The sequence below is a fragment of the Lissotriton vulgaris genome, chromosome 7 (assembly GCF_964263255.1).
Source record: "Lissotriton vulgaris chromosome 7, aLisVul1.2, whole genome shotgun sequence".
NCBI lineage: Eukaryota > Metazoa > Chordata > Amphibia > Caudata > Salamandridae > Lissotriton > Lissotriton vulgaris.
This window is the reverse complement of record NC_141695.1, coordinates 610151436-610170854: the sequence shown is the minus strand read 5'-3', so window position 1 is coordinate 610170854 and position 19419 is coordinate 610151436. Positions and strand designations below refer to the sequence as shown.

Here is a 19419-nt window from a genome sequence, read left to right as displayed (position 1 = left end):
AGAAACTGGGTATATGAGTAGCTGCATGGGTGAGTGAATAGTTGTGTGAGGGGCTGTACAAGTGAGTGAGTGGGTGTGTGAGTGGATCTATGGAAGAGTAAGTGTGTGAGTAGTGGTGTGGGTCTGTGACAGCGGCAGCCCCTCCATTAGGGCAAACGAGCACTGCCCTCCCTGCCACCAGCCACAAATAAAACCATAATAAAACAGGTTTTTAACCAGTTTTATTATAGTTTTATGTACATGCCCCATGCCGACCCCCAGGACTCGTCTTGGGGGCGGGTCCAGGGGGATGACGATGTGGTGGGGGAGTGGGAGTGCTCTCCCTTGTCCCTTCACTGCGCATGATGTGTTTGCCCAGCTGTTTTAGGCCGGCCAAACCTCTCATGCTCAGTGAAGCTTTCTCCAGCCCCTGCTGCATTGCTGGGGCTGAGGAAAGCAGGCACAGGCTCCCAGTCTGCATGAAAGCGCAGAGTCATAGCGCTCAAGCCAATCCTGATGCTGCTTTCCTGCAGTGTCATGATTGGCCACAGTGCAGTCTGAGAGCCTTCTCCAAAAGCAGGAAGAGCGCGATGAAGCGGACGGCGGAGGCGATCAGGTAACTTTATGTTTGAGGCATATGAGCTCCAGATCTCACACTGTGCATTAGATCGCCACCTGGTGTTGGGCTCGGATGTTTGCATGTTGTTGTCGTCTTGGAAGAAGTCTTTGTAGTCACGAGATAGGTGACTCCTCCCTTGAACGATAGAGCGCATGGGCATCGGCTCCATCCTTAGATTGTTTTTTTCCGCCACTGGGTTCGGATGCAACTTTTCCGCTCTGGTTCGAAATCTACTTTTCAAGTAGTTCGACGCGTAAAAACTTTACCAAACAATCTTCGATATCAATAATTATGAACTCGAGTTCATCAGCTTGATTCCGGTCGTCCACACGGGCCGTTGGGCCTATCCACACCATGAGGCCTACAACTCATGGAAAGGACGCCATTCAAAAGATGCCCCGAGTGTGGAGCAACCTGTGCTTATCGCCAGAACACGACGAGTCGAGCTGTCCAGCCTGAGCATCCTTTCGATCGAAGAAGACCATTCGAGATCGGGGGGCCCGTCGACACGATATGCAGAGATCAGCTCCGGAACCGGTGGATATCTTCCACGAAATTCCATGTGTCCTAGAGGAAGATTCCGATGATCTCCAAATCGTATCTGAAGCAGACGACTCCGATGACTCCATACCATCAGGTCAACGCTTTAGTACAACTGCCCCTACCACAGCCCCAACACCTAAATCGAAGGCAAAGGTCAAAACTCCGCCCCCGGGGTCCAGTCGCGACCAACACTGCTTTGAAACCCCCGCCATCGAACCCGGCTCTGGAAAAAATATTAAAGCCTTCCGGTAGCTCCATACCGCGCAAACCACATGTGCCGATACCACCAGCTCCCTCTGCACCGAAACCAAAAGAAGTCCCGGTTCCGAAACACCCTCAGAATCCGTCGACTCCTAAAGACAAAACGGCTCGGAAAGTAATGAAGCCTGTTTCCAAGCTGACCAAAACAGCTTCAAGCCCGAAATCTTCGGTGCCGAAACATACAAAGCCTGCTTCCGATGCTTTCAAGCCCTCTAAACAGGCTTCGACTCCAAAGACAATATCTTCGGTGCCGAAACCTACGCTAAAGGACTCTATAACAGCTTCTAAGGCTAAAGACATGCAACAACCATGTCCGGAACCGAAAATATTGGCGCCGAAAGCGGTTCCTCAAGAAGAGGAGCTTTTTCAACCTGATCCTTTGCAAATAAGGATCACATTGATCCACAAACAGGACATGTTTCTTCTATGCCACACAGAAAGAGGAAGTTAGATACAGCACCTACAACTCCAGTGCCTGTCAAGAAGAAGGATTCTGCCACATCACCTATGCACCATCTTCTCCTGTACCTTCTTTCACTTTACTTTACTTTACTTGTGGATTTATATAGCGCAACTAATCATCCCCTAAGGGATCTCTCGGCGCTTCGAGGAGGTGGTCATACTGGGCAGGTGCAACTAATAAAGCCATGTCTTTAGAAGTTTCTTGAACATGGTGAGCTCGTTACAGGCTCTAATGTTCTGTGGTAATTTGTTCCAGTGGCTGGCTGCCAGATGGGAAAAGGCTCTACCACCCATCTTTACCTTGTGTATTCTATGGGAGCACAGCAAGTTAGCATTACCAGATCTTGGTTGTCGCACAGGCTGATACCAGCTAATTTTATTTCTGAAATATGCCGGACCCCTACCTTGTAATGATCTGAAAGCCGCGCAGAGCATCTTAAAGATGGCTCGCTTCTTAACTGGGAGCCAGTGTAACTGATTCAACAAGGGAGCAGAAGGGGTCCCTGCCGGTTTGTTAAGGGCAAGCCGAGCTGCCGTATTCTGCACCACCTAGAGCCTTGATAGAAGATCCTCCCTTGCCCCCACCAGCAACGAATTACTGTAATCCAGTCGGCTCACCAAGAGTGACTGGGTGAGGATTTTTCTCGCTGATAAGGGAACCCAAGGAAAAACCTTCCTGAGCATTCTCATGGTGCCAAAACAGGTCCCGGATACACTCTTGACCTGCTCCTCCATAGACAGTTTGTCGTCTAGTCTGACGCCCAGGTTCTTGGCCCAGCTCCTGGGGAGGGGGGGCTTCACCCAGCTCGGTGGGCCACCATTACGGAGACCAGATGGTTTTGGCCTTCCCAAACAGTAGAATCTCTGTTTTTGAGGAGTTGAGTTGTAAGAAATTTCTCCTCATCCAACTGGCGATGCTAGACAGGCAGCTCCTACATTTTAATTGATGACCTCCTCAATGGGGACAATTAGCTGCGTATCATCCGCATAAGAGATGGTCGCAAAGCCGTAGCCTCTGATGATATCGGCCAAAGGAGTCATGCATGCATTAAACAGGGTAGGACTCAGGACAGACCCTTGTGGGACAACCCTGTCCATCCCTGTGGTTTGCGATACAAATGAGTCTAGCTGGATACTCTGTGTGCGGCCGGATAGGAAGCTTTCTATCCACTTAAGGGCCCTACCCTTCCCCCCCCAATCCCCCCCTAATCTGTCCAGCAGCTGCCTGTGCGAGATCGTATCAAATGCTGCTGACAGATCAAGGAGGACTAGGATCACTGGGGTTCCTCTATCCAGTGTCATCCTTATGGTGTCCGTGATCTCCAACAGTGCGGTGTCCGTGCTATGTGGTGCGCAGAAGCCAGACTGTGAGGGATCCAGGAGGCTGTTTTATTCCAGATAGAGGGATAGTTGTTGGTTCACTAAAGTTTCCAAGACCTTTGAGCAACAGGGAAGAAGCAAGATTATTCTGTTATTCTGCAACTCATTCGGGTCTGCTGATGCTTTCTTTAGCAGTGGGTTTACACGTGCGGTTTTCCACTTATTAGGGAATATGGCCGTCTCCAGGGAGATATTATATATTGTGGAGAGCGCACCTGCTAGAACCGGGCTAAGTGTCGCCATGACTGCTGGTAGTACTGGGTCCAACAGTGACCCCGATTTTACCCGACTCAGTAGGGAGTCTACTTGCTCCTTTGTTACATATGAGAAGGAGTTGAGCTCAGGAAAGGGCTCTCCATTCGGCCGTAGGACACTGATTGGTTGTCCCTCGACCAGTTGCTCTTCCTCCATATTGAGGTTTTGACAGATCAAATCGATCTTTTGAGTAAAATAACTGGCTAACTCATCTCAGAGTGCCTGAGTGGCGGGTGGGGACACATTCTCAACTTTAGGATTCGTGAACTCCTTCAGGATCTTATATAGTTCCCTGGAGGAGTTCTTTGCCTCTATGATGCGTATGCCCAAGTGTGCCCTTCTTGCTGCATTGCAGCTGTTGAGGTAGTTTATGGGCCTTTCGGTATCGTGATTCATCTGGGACACCCTTTGACTTCCTCCATCTCCTCTCTAGGGCTTTGCATGTGGCCTTCTCCTTCCTAAGAGTCAGTGTACCAGAGGCAGGAGCTGCCCTCTCCTGAACGGTTGCCTTTTTGAGAGGGGCTACAACCTCTAGGGCTCTCTGAATTGCTCCCTCCAATTTTGACCAGGCCAGGTTGGGGTCCGCATCAGAATTGAAAGCGGGATCCCTATAGACCTGACCGAACGCGGCCGGCGTTACTCTTGACCATGGTCTACGAAAAATCTCCTTCCCCGTGGCCCGCTTGGTTGATGGCAAAGGCATCACCAGGAATCGTAGAACCAAATGATCAGTCCAGCTGAGTGCTTGAGGGGGCTCAACTGCCAACTCGGATATATTTGAAAAGATGGCATCTAACGTATGGCCTGCCCCATGCGTGTGACCGGTCTTTTTTTAATGACAGATTATGGGATTCCAAAGCTGCTATCAGACTGGCAGTGTCCGGATTGGTTAGTAGTTCTAAATGATGGTTAAAATCTCCGATCCGTAAGAACTTATTGGCTTTCAGGACGTGAGGTGCCAATCTATCAAGTAGTGCAGTGCAGAATTCCTTTTAACTGCCTCCCGGGGGGGTGGTATACCAGAGCGCCTGTCCATATGGAGGCCTGCTCACGCTCTACTCTAAATATTAGAAGCTCCAAATTGGGGGAAGACACCCTGTCCAGTGCCCTTATATAGTAAGGGGGTCGGATGGCAATCGCTAGGCCCCCCGCGCTTGCCCGATCTGTCCAGCCTAATGACTGAGTAATCCTCTGGGAAGGCTACTGCTAAGACCGGGGTGACGTCTTTGCTAAGCCAAGTTTCGGTAAAAAGACATATGTCTGGTTTCGTCTCCTCTAATAGGTCCCATGTTTCCATAGCATGTTTGGAGATGGAGCTGACATTCAGATATACTCCTTGCATGTGATATCTCTGTGTTTGCGGCCCAATCACGCTTGGTTCCTCACAGTTCTCATCTTGCAGCCTCTGTTGTGGCTGTGCAGGCAAATGTGGATTTGGAAGGAAAGATGGGTATTCAGCCAGAGCCCAATCACAGCTGGTGCACTTGTCATATCTAGTGGCCGTGTTGTTTCCGGCTGCTTGGTCCTCATTATTGCTCCCTTTGCATGGTAGCACATACCCGTATTCCAGGAGTGCTTCACGTGTATATGTGGTTCTCCCCCCCCCCCCCCCCCCCCCCCTCAACAAACCCCTGCTGTGCAACTGGCAGCATCCCGGGCTGCAGGCGGCGTTCAGGCGCGGACGGGCACAGACGGCCTTGCCTTTGGCGCGCCTTAGGCGAGCCCGCTGTGCGCATCCGCTGCGCGCCCGCTCTGGTAGCAGGAATTTATGACGTGGGCGTGTTGGCGACTAGAGCGCTAACCGCCAGCCAATGACGGGGAGAAAAGACTCTCCACACAAACAATCACCTGATGCGATTGCGGTCGACCGGAGAGCTTCTAAAGTGCCTCAAAAGGTTAAAAATGCACGCTTCCCAACAATTATAAGTCCTCACCAAAGAATAATCTATTTACACAATTTAAAAAGCTTTCCGCATAAAACACGGGTGTAGTAACATTGCCCCTGTACCTCTCCTCGTGCGCGCCCGCTCTGGTAGCAGGAATTTATGGCATGGGCGTGTTGGCGACTAGAGCGCTAACCGCCAGCCAATGACAGGGAGAAACACACAAGCCCTCCTCGCAAGATACGACAGGGCTCACTATGATCAGTTAGAAACACTTTTAAAACATCTACCTGACCAATATAAAGCACATGCAAATGACCTTATCCAAGAGGGTAAGCTAATCTCAAATGCCTCAATCAAGTGCGCACTTGATGTAGCAGACACGGCATCTAGAGCAATAAACATGAGTGTCCTCCTTAGACGACCTGCATGGCTACGCATTTCAGGATTTAAGCAAGAGGTGCAAACAACCATCTTAAATCCGCCATTCAACCGATACAGCCAAATCTATGGGAGCTCTGCAGTCCACCCAAGCACGAGGCTCCTTTTGTTGCTCTTGTTACGGAGGAGGCTCCAAACAAGCTGGAGCAGACAATTCAGCTTCCTTTAAAACCAATACACAAACATCTTCCAATAGAGGATATTTTAGAGGAGGCCACAGAGGCAACAACAACAAGGGAAGAGGTTGAGGTGATAACAATTGAACCTCCTCCACCACTAAACAGTGACTTCCTTCAGCTCCCCCAACCGCATTCCACTCCTGTAGGGGGGAGATTAACACAGTTCCTACCTGCCTGGAATTCCATTACTACAGACAAGTGGGTAAGACAGATTATCCAGTATGGTTACTGCTTAGAGCTTACAGCTACCCCTTCACATATACCACCCAGACAGTGTCCAATGTCCACAGAACATCTAACGCTGCTCCAACAAGAGGTTCTCTCATTGCTGCAAAAAGATGCAATAGAGTTAGTTCTGTTGCAGCATCAAGGAACAGGGGTTTACTCACTCTATTTCCTGATACCCAAAAAGGACGGGACACTAAGACCAATTCTAGACTTAAGGCCTCTCAATCTGTACATAAACTCAGATAATTTTCACATGATCACTTTACAAGTGCTCCCATTGTTGCAACAAGACGATTTCATGACCACACTAGACCTCAAGGACGCCTACTTCCACATTCGCATACATCCTTCTCGCAGGAAGTATCTCAGATTCGTACTAGTAGGAAAACACTATCAGTTCAAAGGCCTTCCATTCGGGGTCACAACTGCACCACAAGTGTTTACAAAGTGCCTAGCAATAGTAGCAGCACAACTCCGAAGACAACATATCCACGTCTTCCCATACTTAGACGATTGGCTCATAAAAGCAAAGTCATTCAATCAGTGTGTCCAACACACATCTCAAACAATTCAAACACTGCACAACTTGGGGTTTACAATCAACTACACCAAGTCACATCTCCAGCCCTCTCATGTACATCAATACCTAGGGACTACCATAAACACAGATACAGCTCTAGTTTATCCAAGTCCAGCCAGGATACAGCGCATTCAAGCCTTAGTCACAAAGTGTCAAAACCAACACGCTCTCCCAACCAGAGTGTTCATGCAACTAATAGGCATGATGGCATCTTGCATTTTTATTGTACCATATGCAAGACTGCAAATGCGCCCATTGCAAGAATGTCTAGCACATCACTGGAATCAGGCTCAAGGACAAGTTGCAGACCTGGTTTTGGTGGACAGCCTCACACATCACTCTCTGCAGTGGTGGAACACCAAAAACCTTTCCAGAGGGCAGCCGTTCCTCGAACCTGTTCCACAGATAATACTGACAACAGACTCATCCCTCACAGGATGGGGAGCTCATCTGCTCCACCATACAACTCAGGGAAAATGGACCGCTCAACAAAAGGTGCTTCACATCATTCACCTAGAGCTGGTAGCAATATTCCTAGCACTGACATCTTTCCAAGTACATGTACAGAACAAAGCTTTCTTGATCCGGACGGACAACATGACAGCCATGTACTACATTCAAAAACAAGGAGGCACACATTCCCTGCAACTGTCCCAGCTCGCACGGAACATTTGGAGATGGGCCGTTCCACAAAAGATATATCTGCTTGCAGAACACCTTCCAGGAGTTCACAATCAGACAGACACAACAGATTCAAAAATGGGAACTATATCTGCACGTTCTTCTACCATTCTTTCACAAGTGGGGCCATCCAGACATAGATCTGTTTGCAACACACGAAAATGCCCAACCTTTGCTGCCAGGTTTCCACACCCGCTGTCCAAGGGCAATGAGATATGAATGAACTGGTCAGGTAGATTTGCGATCTGGCTCAAGAAAGTTTGTTTACCGTAACCTGCCACTAGACTGTATGAATATCATTAAAGAAGCGAGAAGGCCTACTACTAGAGCTTGCCGTGCTGCAAAATGGAAGAGATTTGCTATTTACTGCACTAATAATCAAATTGATCCTCTAGATGCTTCCATCCAGAATATCATCTGCTACCTTCTCCATCTACAAAGATGTAATCTAGCATATTCATCTATAGGTTTACATCTTGCAGCAATTGCAGCATATTTGCAAAATAAACAACATACGTCGTTATTTAGAGTACCCGCAATCAAAGCTTTTATGGAAGGATTTAAACGAATCATTCCTGCTAGGTTACCACCCTCTCCAGTGTGGATCCTAAACATTGTTCTTACCAGGCTCATGGGGCCCCCTTTTGAACCTTTAAATAAGTGTGAACTGCAATTCCTAACATGGAAAACAGCTTTCCTTATTGTGATTACTTCTCTTAGGAGAGTTAGTGAGATTCAAGCTTTCACTATACAAGAACCATTTTTACAATTACACCGTAACAAGATGGTTCTGCGGACTAATCCTAAATTCCTTCCTAAAGTAATTACTCCTTTTCATCTAAATCAATCAGTAGATTTGCCAGTGTTTTTTCAAAACCCAGGCTCTGTAGCAGAAAGAGCTCTACACACACTAGAAAACGTACATTAACAGTTCCTCCTAGAGCGCACTCCACACACAAACTAGGAGCCTCCATGGCTTTCTTGGGAACATTCCCCCAAAAAATCTCTGTAAGGCAGCAACATGGTCTACAACACACACCTTCACTAAACACTAGTGTGTCGATGTACAAGCCAAGCAGCAAGCCTCCTCAAAACTCGCTTTCAAACTGCTGCAACAGACACAGGTGACCACTGCTACAATCCATGCACAGTGTGAGATCTGCAGCTCATATGCCTCAAACGGAAAATGCTACTTACCAGTATGCATCTGTTCTTGGCATGTAGAGCTGCAGAGTCTCGCACTCCCACCCGCCTCCCCAGGACCTGTATCTGTTCCAGTTCTATCTTAATTAGATATACACGCATGGACATCCCTTCTTTATTTCTACTAACTCTATCATTTCCCATCATGGCGAAAAACAATCTAAGGATGGAGCCGAAGCCCATGCGCACTATCGTCCAAGGGAGGAGTCACCTATGTTGTGACTACAAAGACTTCTTCCAGGATGACAACAACATGCAATCATCCGAGCCCAACATCAGGTAGCGATCTAATGCACAGTGTGAGACTCTGCAGCTACTACATACCAAGAACAGATGCATACTGGTAAGTAGCATTTTCCTTTTTAATTTGCCCCCCCCCCCCTGAACCCTCCCATACCCCGCAGCTCCCTCCTCCGTCCCACCCTGCCACTTTTTCATGGGACGGGCCGCGACTAGTCTGTGAGTATGTGAGTGGTTGGATGGGTGTGAGTGGGCGTACAAGAGGTTGGATGGGGTGTGAGTGGGTGTGAGTGGGTGTGTGAGTGGTTCTGTTGCTGATGTCATCAGTGATGTCTCTGGCTATCGCCGGTAGGTAATACATCTCTCGCTCTCTTCCCTTTCTTTTTTTATTATTATTATGAAACCAGAGGATTTTTCTCTCTGTGTGGTGGATGTACCGTTCATGTCTGCCGCATTGTGAACGTAGAGTAGTTTATCTACAGTACTCGGGAGATTAATATTTGTATCTTGGAGTTCTGCCAACATCCCAAGAATGGGCTGGTAGCCAAGGGAATCACAGACACGGTATGTTGATTCTTTGGGATGTCATCCAGAGAACACGTATGTCAGGAACCTTTCTGGTTTGCAATCGTGTGCAGCAAGCCTAATTGAGTGCAGAGTCCAGCAGCAACGCGGAAGCACGACTAGGAGGAGACGCAGTCGGAGGCGGCCGGTGGAGCCAAGGAGTCGAGTTGCCGGAGTAGGTGGTTACGTGGCTAAAAGCAGCTGGTGTGCTCGTCTCCCCCCCCCTCCCCCCCCCCCCCCCCCCCCACCCCCCCCCTCCTTCATCCCGAGCACCACTGAGCAGGCTGTGTTACATCAGGCAGGTGCTGGAACATGGGCGCCTCCTGGCGCAACTCATGCACACAGAGATGGCTGCAATAGCGCTGACACAGTGACTGGAGGCTTGTGCTGTAGGCCCCCTGAACTCGTTGGCCCAGCCCCTCCAGAAGCCCCCTAACAGGGCAGAATGATTGTTCCGCCAACTCACTGCTCCAGCCCAGCTTCTGCACAGCTTTCCTACCTTTCCCTTGGCCCTAGCAGCAGGGTCGGCCACTGCTGCATTCCTAGCCCCAGTAAGCCGTGGGCTTACCAAACCAGGCGGGCCAGGCTCTGACCCGTTCCGAGCCAAGGGATTGTGGCAGGGAAAACCAAGACGAAAGCCACCGCCTGACTGCAGCGAACCCAGTGATTTCCTTGTAAACACTCAACCAATCTGGACTGAGTATGAGCTAGAAGAGCCACCTACAAGATACTCGCCCACGCCTACCAATACCTACTCAACATCGGCCCCAATACATCAACGACAGAATCAACCTCCACCTACCAAAAAGAAACCTCCGATCCACCCACCTCGTTGAATCCCCCAAGTCCACAGAGCCAAAGCAGGAGAAGATCCTTTTCCCACATCGCAGCCAAGACCTGGAACGAGCGTCCAGCCGCAATCAGACGCACCCTGTCCCTGAACACCTTCAGGAAGGCTCTCAAGACCTGGCTCTTTGGCTGAACGGAAATGCTGACCTCTACCCTTCAGAAGGATACAACAGTCAGTCTGAGCCCTTTCACGGTCCTCAGCAGTAGCTCGCCAGAAAACGACAAGTTTTCCTGTGAGGCGAAGCCTTCACTAAGCACAGTCAAGATGCGTCCGCCTGAGGACATTCCAATAACTGATCCAAGGGAAAGAGACAAGGACTCCAGGCTCGGAAGTAGTAGCCGAAGCTGCAAACACCGCAGTTTCAGCAGGTACATAGGGGGCACGCCTAATCACAATGGAGACAATGTCTTTTGCAATCTGACATCAAGCTGACAAACAGGAAATACAGGTTGATCTCCTTAATTTCCTGGCAGTACACATAGTTGGCATAGACAATAAATTACAAGCGCTCAATGAGCTGATTCAGAGAACCCGAAATCACAACTGCATACAACAAGCTCCCTGTTAATGTGTAAGATTAGGGGACTATCTCCATGCTCTCCCATCTGCCCTAAACGATATCCTGCAGGAAGTAAGAATACAATCAACCAGACCACAGGAGAGACTTTGGGTCTTGAAATACGATTTAAGAAAAGCAGTACCCACCATTGATAGACAAGCAACCGTGGATATCACATTCTCGACCTCACTTAAAAATGTCAAACAAATCCCTCGGACAACAACAGTAGCGAAGGCAACTTGGAACTGCAGGAAACGGAAGGAATATTCCAGCATATGAAAAACCGGAGGAAGAAATCTTAGAAATTGCACTTGATCCTGAAAGGAAAGGACTGACCCTTGACAAAAAGGAAAGGAAAGGCAAAGAAAAACCTACCAGAAACACAAAGGGCTCCAGCAAAAAAGTGTATTGCAAATATTTAGCCAAAACAAAGTAAAAGCGGAGGCCAACCCAGATGAACCAAAGCATATAGAAATAGCTGCAACTCATAGATCCCCAAACAACATCCAGGGGTCATGAACTGTTTTAAGCTCTCTCTGCACTCAGTATAACGTGATAAAAACACTAACGAGACCTCCTGCGAGCTACGGCACAGCACAAAGGCTGGCGGGTACACGGTCAGTAATAATAGCACATGATAATAAACAATAATGACAGTAATAATAGAACAATGAAGAAACTAAAAACAAGTCAATTAACGTAGATAAGTTAACCAAACCAACGATAACAAAGAGCAGAAAAATCTGCACACTCGTAAAGAGAACAGTAACTGAAATAATGAGAAGGAATGCCCAGATACTCGAAGACGCATGTAACACTGAGGTCTCACAGCAGGTCAAGGCACAGGGTCAGACACACAGAAGGGCACTGCTCAGCAGGAACAAGGACAGGCAACCTCTGGGCCACAGTGGGTCCAGATCCAAGCAGTAACGTAGGACTAAGGAAGCACTAAACTCTGGTTGATTCCCACCTATGTGTCAAGAGGCGCGTTTGACATACTAAACACATGGGTGATCATGATATTAACCAAGGAAATACGAGAGCTGGCGCCCATCAATTCCTCATACTTACTAGCAATAGAATTCAAGCCCCATCTTTACAGAAGAAATTGAGGCAATGGCAACAACATGGGCTGCAGCAGAACTTGTGCACCAAGTTCTTGCCCAGCAGGAAACATTTCAGCAATGTGGGATCGAGCTACAAAGGATAGACCCACAACGTTATCCAGGTCCATTGCTGCCCAAAGCCACAATCAATACAACCGATAATCCAACTATTGCAGCAGTAAAACACTCAGTTCTAAGGTGGGTAACCAGAGCATAGCAATCCTTGACAAATTACCAAAAATGTACAATAATGAAATTCCCAGTATCTGGCCATACTGTACAAGTCCAGTAGCGCCAGAAGGATCCCATAGTGGAATCAAAAAAGGAATAATCAATAATAAAATCCATATTTGTAAAGTGCAAACATATCACCTCTTAAGGTCTCAAGGCGCTGGGGACCGTCGTGGAAATTAAGTGAGCGATTGTACAGAGTCGCATAATGCTGAGCTGAGCTGGCACTGGTGCTGGGGATCGAACAGTGCTCTGGAGTCAGACACTCTGGTTGATACGCCACACCGGTTGATGCGCCACACCTCTCCCTGGTCATAGCTCTTCAACGACCAAGATACCAACTGGTCCTGATCGTAACATCTCCATGCAAGAGCAGGCCTGTATTAACACCTGCTCATATATTTTAGCACAGGAAACCTGGAGCTTAAGCCAACACCCATATTAAGTTATGTGGAACATCACACACCAGCTGAAAAGATCCCAAATTATGGGTGCCCTGTGAGGGCGTGGGGGTCCTCTACATACTCCTCCACAAAATACAACTGGGCACCAAAAAAATTTCGACTCGGGAGTAAACTGGATACAGGTAACCAAGCTTAAAAACAAAAGCAGCAGTTTTCTCTTGAAGCAGCTCCTCATCATAAACGTTTGCATTCACCCATTCAAAGCAAAGAAGGAAGGAAGGATGGATACCTTGATCGAGCTAATCAAGACTTTACAGAATCTATACCAACAATCTCTCTTCATCAGCTCAGTGGACTCCAATATAAGCTGCATCCAGAGTTACATAAAATAAGGTAATCCATTTAATTCCATTAACCCACGAAAACAGCTGGAAAAACAAGGTTTAAAAATACTTAATGGCGACATAAAGGAGGATACCGCGGCATAAGTAAGCTTCTTCAGCAGTAGGATGAAGTCAATAAGAGACTACATGCTAATAAGCGAAGATGTGTTCTCACGGGTGAGCCTATTTCAAATCATGGCCCATTCAGAGAGTAACCACTTCCCATAAAACATCAGAATCTAAAGCAAGTTCCATTAGTTGAGTACAGCATATGGGTTTGTCTCCACACCAGTCAGCTACAACCTAAAAAGATTAAAATGGCATGGCCCAGGGATAGAGAAGATAATGGCAGAGGTTTATCGCTGCAAAGGAAAACCAGAAGAAGCAAAATCTTGAGCAGGGCAATGTGAAAAGGCCTGGTAATTTTAATCACGACCTTACAGTCAAAGGTTCTAGCCACAACAGTACCATACGTGAATAAAGAAGGAAATAACTCCACAAGGGGACAGGAAAGCCAAGCGGGTATACCAGCGGGTTGCGCAAGCTAAAAGCACAAATTACAAGTGAAGTGAGAAGACTAACATCAGATGCAAAGAAAGGTAAAAGGGCCAAAAAAAACACTGAGAAACATCAGAATACTAGAACCTCAAGGAATGCTGGAAAGCAAAAATAATTTTTCAAGAAGGAGTAAGAAACAAGCTGATTTCCTAATTGCAAAGGCTTCTGGCAAGTGATAAATGCGTGGGTAATGGGAAAGGCCGGGCTCGGGGATTGCGGATAAAATCTGGGAAGCTCACATTTGTGAAATGTAGGCCCTGCCAGCCAACCACCGGAAGGGCGTGGGCAGTCCAAACAAACAAATCCAGATCTCGTCATGGTTGAAAGACAGCAGGGAGACAAACAAGGCACAGCAAGAACTCACTGCCTACATCGATCCAACGGACTGCGCAGAAAACCAGATTATAATCCGCAAATGACCTTTAAACATCTAGCTGCCAAACGGGCAAAAGCACGCTTGCTAATATTTGGGTTGAAGCTGCTGAAAACTCAGCTGCCCTGCACTTGATAACCTACTAACTGTAATGGCAGCCCAATTCATTCCAACAGTGGCGCACGGTATGGAAATTATGCATGGTGGAAATATGGAAGTGCTCAACAAGTTCCAAACAAAAGCCTACAAAGCAGTGTTCTCTATACCAAAATCATCATCCCGAGCCCAAGTGCGCCTTGAATTTGACTTAAAAGATCAAAATCTGCAAAGAATGAATTCTTTTGTCAAATTATGCTGAAGATTGTGTGTCTCTGAAAGAGGTTCCTTAAACAAACTATATTGGATGGAAATTGAGGAACAGCAGAGGAACAAAATAAAAACACTCATGGGGAGAATACTTATGGCAGGCAATAGATGAACTAGGTATCTCAGATGCATGGGCCAGTAACATGGAAAAAGTAGCCTTTTGTCGAGTAACCAACTCTGCAACTAGACTTCTGTCTCATTTAAATAAGAATCACGTTGCACAGTAATCAACTGATATGAAAGCTTGAGACCCCAGGAGTACGTCACCCATTTTTCAACAGCTATAAAGCATCACTTCATGCTTTACCGCTTCAGGCACATAGACACCAAAGATCTTATTCCAACTTGGATAGGGCCCCACGTCAAACCCATGTTATCGCTCATGCGGATACAAAAAAGACCATATTACACATCCTTTGCTTATGCCCAGTGGTTATGGCTCAAAGGAAAAAGTTACTGAAGCCAACATTTCTGAAACTTCACATTCGCACCTGCAGACCACTTGTTTGAACAGAGCCTCCATCCCCTTAACTTGCCAGGAAACAACATTTTTAAAACCAGTATTGAAGAAACTTTGTGGCATCGGGACAGAGAACGGACACGGTTAGCATGCACTTTAAGAGCTCCATACACAAAACACATGTACTTTATAATTAAAAAAAGGCAAAGAGAGATGAACAGTGGCATCGGGGTAGAGAACAGGCACGGTTTGCACACTTTTTAAGAGCACCTTGCATAAAGCACATATAAGTTATAACCAAAAACAAGGGGATAAAAAGAAGTACCCCATAGCACCCTTCATTTCAAGTCAGAGGAATAGTACCACATAGCACCCGTCATTTAAAGTCAATGGCATACAGGAGCGGGTTTTCTATGGGCAGACGCAAAAAAATATTTTTCACTCCCAGAAACCGCGACCGAAACGCTCCTTTGAACAAACACGTGGATGAGCTCAAAACGAGCACAACAAGAAACGAACCACATACGGCCATAAACTGACTCACACAAGTCATTCAATTGTACAGATTTTTAAATGGACATTCTATGTATACATGTAAATAGTATGTTTTATCTGGTTTACTTGCTATGATTGTAAGATTCACTATTTCTATTAATTTTATGCAATGAATTTGATTAACTTTGCAAAAAAACTTTGTCAGGAAAGGCCCTGAAGGATGTCAGTAAAGCTAGTTTGAACTATAGCAGACAGTTGGAAACGAGAAACAACTGCTCATTTTCCTCACTACATTAGGCAGGCACAGCATTCAAAAGCACAATGTGTCTCCTCACATGAGACGTTTAGCATTTCCGTCCTGTGGTCAGCATTAATGCTGGGTATAATAATGGCTAAGGCTTCCTGATGTTCATTCATGGGAAAGATTAAGGAACCTAGCATTATCAAACAGCGACCTGAATCTCACTTCTGAAACTGAATCTTTTCCCGTCTTTAGCAGTTTGGCATTTATTAATCCTAAACTGGTTTTATATTCTGGAATGGATTCCATTAATGTATGGAAGCATTGTGATCTATCCTGAATATTGGACTTTTAGGGAGGCCACCGCCTGCCAGATTTTACTCCTTGGCCGCTGAAATGTTACTTAATGAAAAACAATTTCAGGTTGCGTCACAAAGCAGAAATAAGCATGGTGCTGGACCAGATGTTTCTTACAAGGTCCCCAATCCCTTTGTTATTAAAATGAATACTAGCCAATCTGTAAAAGTCCAGATAAAGTTCAGTTCCCTGTGCTTAATGTACACAATCCAAGTGAGGGAATGCTCATTTGTTGTTGGTTGCTCTATGTATTTTAGTACCAAAATGTAATCCTGGTATTGTCTCAGTTCTACTTTATCCCAATCTGCATGGCATTCTGTAGGTGCTATTTTGATAAGCTAATTTGTCTTTGTACTTTCATGCCAGTATCACTTTCTCGGTCTATTTTACATTGGTTGCTGTTAGTTTGCCTTTGTGAATCAGTTGCGAAGAATGTTTTTTCAAATTTAACTTACAGATTTACAAAGCGGGATAGGTAGATTGTAGATAAGCTCATTGATGCCACAAAGAACATGTCACTTCTCTTTTCAGCGTGAAACTTAAAAGCTTCATCTGTTCTGCTGGTCAGTAGGGTTATCAAAGTCCGTATTGGGCTGAATATGAAATGGCCCTTATTTCTGATTTAATGCACTTTCCTCGCTTACCAGTATTATTCAAGATGTGGCTTAGTTGAAATTAATATTTACATGCAGCACTTAATAACCAGTGTAACTGGTTTGATCAGTAGTGGTGTCTCTTACCTAGTAGATAGTTGTGGACACCCTACCTTCATAAAGAAAATTGCTATCACTTTTGATTTAGAAGCTAGCAATGGTGAGGATTGTAAGACCGGAACATTTCTTTGGTTCACATTTGCTTTTTTCATTTATTCTCTCGGAGGTTGCAGGAAATTTACACTAACTAATCATACTGATAACTTGGAGAATTTTTGATAGCAAAGATCTACTGTGGATAAATTGTGGATTGGGAGGAAGACGCAGATTGTAGCTTTGCCTGTTTACTTTCAACTAGTGTAAAATGGTATAAGCAGAGTTTAGGCACCTTTACTTGCTTACTTTTTCTCTCGATGTAGAATCTTAGTTGTACTGCACCAAGAGAAGCATGCCCCCATGCACCAGTGAATATGACTGTCTTCTTTTGGCAGGTCCTTTTCCATGCAAGGCCATTCCCAAGATCTGCTGGCAGACCACGAGGAAGGGGTAGGTGTTGGAATTTGTCCCATTTCTGACCTTTTGGGCGGTTGTGTATGAAGGGTGAGAACAGAGTGTGTGTGGTGGTCCTACTGTTCATGGAGTGCTTTGTGAGTAACGTCATCTAGAATGCCCTTTGTACATATAGGGTAAAAGTTGCACATGCTTGGTCACCTTTCTTATACTGATACCACAGTTTCTAATTCCTGTAGGTTCATGGACGAAGATGCTATTTACGATTGCCTGCTCCAATTAGCCAAGTACACACCTTTCTCTTTTTTTAAATTATTTTTTTGAAGCCGAAGTGCAATGTTTACACAAGCGCTATGGTATATTGATGTGTGAAAAGGGGCCACCCAGTGTAGAGAAAATAAAAGCAGTTTTTGTTACTCAGTCCTGCATCGGTAATAATCACCAAGAACAGGCATTTCAGAATGTTCGTTTCGTGATTTCTGCTTTGGTATTAAGATCTGTGGTGACATCATTCACAGCTGGTCCCTTTAAAAATATTTTGAATTGGTTAGATTGATGATTAGTAGCGGCCATGCCTATTATCTTTTGAATCAAAACATTTGGAATACAATTTAAATGCAGTTGGTAGGTTTTCTTTCTGATAGTCATTGACGTGCAAAAAGTGGTGGTCCACTACCCCTCTCATTAAGTACAATTGCCGGAGTAATGGCAATGTTTGTTCAAGATGGTTGACTCTCTGTCTGAAGTACCTGCCCGCGGGGTAGTTGAGCTGTAATCAGCTTAAGTTGTATTCCATTGTGTTGCTCTATGCACTAGAAGGGGATGCTTTGTGGATGGGAAAATGAACTTTTTAGAGCTCATTGGTTCACAGACCTCTGTGAAAGGATCATCTGCAGGATTAGACAAATTAGCAGTCTTATTGCCCAGTTAATCATTGGCCTTCCGTGTAAAGCATCACAAGATGGGTGTCCAGGGGGTCACTGCTGAGAATTTGGCAATTATTTTCCATCCCCAGTGATATTCTCTCTGTATGTATGTTGTGTAAGTGAACACATTTATGTGTGTCTGTAGGTGTGTGTATACACATGCATGGGTAAAACGTGTATGTTGCATGTGTGTAAGATCTTGATTTTTCTTCAGCTGTTCTGGAGAATAAAGTTGTTTACTGCTCTTTGTTCCAGGCCTCCATATATTGTGTTCCAGGGAGGGATGCCCCGGGCCAGCTATGGAGACCGGCACAGCATCTCGGTCATCCATGGCAACCAACAGACAGCCTTCGACTTCACCTCCAGAGTTATTGATTTCTTCGTCATTTCCAATGTGGACTTGGAGGCAGGTATGTTGCAAGTTTGAGTTTACTGTTAGAGGGATGTCACTTAGCAGCGCGTATGATGTGGAATAAGGTCTGGAGGTAGGGTGACTTTAGGACTTGGAAACACATTGAATGTGGGGGTGGGTCAGGAAGAATAGTGATTACTGTACCTGACAACAGTACCACGCAGGGCCTGGTTTGAAGGGTGTAAGATTATGGGACCTTTCTGCAGGAAACAGGTGGATGTAGAGGGTGATACCGCGAAAGATTCCATCAGGCAATACCTGTATTTGGGTCTAGGGAGAAAAAGATTTACAACCTTGAAGCAATATGATGGGTGCAGGTTTAAAAATGCAACCATTGGAGTTTGTGTCAGCAGGAACATAGTGAAGCACTTCCTGAAAGAAAATAATTCACTGGCAGTAGGGACAACATAAGGCATGGTCCACAGGGCACGTGATTATCGGATCAGGAGGTAGTTTTGTGGAAAACGAGCCCATAATCCTATCGGTGCCCAGGCCGCTGGCGCAAACCGCCTCTTAGTTCCCATGTTGAGTAATTACCAAAATAAAGAGACGGGCGCTGGAAGCAGGAATCAGGAACAGAGTTTATTTCTCATGAGGAGAGCATGTCATTTCGGACACGAAACACAGTGTCTTTCGGGAGGTGCTCTAACAAGTGAGCTGAGACTCTGGCTTTTTATACTCTACAGAACACATGATAACACAATCAGGACGGTGTGACGCAAAAGGAAAGACATCCCTATAATCCTCGTGGTGATCCTACCCATATACATTCACAATGGGGACCCTTGACCTGCTGATAAGAGGGGAGGGCAATCACGCAACTGAGTGTTTTGTAGGATGTGTACGCCTGATCATAGCCCAAGGGGTGGGGTGGCTAAGACCAATAGAGGATCCTTTGAAGAGGAGTGACTTCATACAATAAGGGCAGTGAATGGTATCTCCTGGCTCAGGCGATGGCCTCGGACATGTGTGGTCAGCTGGACTCGGGGGAAAGGGTCATCAAAGGAGTGGTATTAATGCCGCGTGGACAATCGAGT

General features: G+C 46.1%; 1 protein-coding gene across 4 annotated transcripts in view; it reads left to right on the top strand.

Moving 5' to 3' along the window:
* The window catches only part of LLGL2 (LLGL scribble cell polarity complex component 2), a 1008116-nt gene that overhangs the window by 464553 nt on the left and 524144 nt on the right, over positions 1–19419 (top strand). For all 4 annotated transcript variants that reach the window (XM_086930752.1, XM_086930755.1, XM_086930754.1 and 1 more), the window contains exons 9-10: positions 17026–17080; positions 18226–18380. In XM_086930752.1, coding sequence (XP_086786878.1) covers positions 17026–17080; positions 18226–18380 — 210 coding nt within the window. The remainder of the gene's footprint in view (positions 1–17025; positions 17081–18225; positions 18381–19419) is intronic.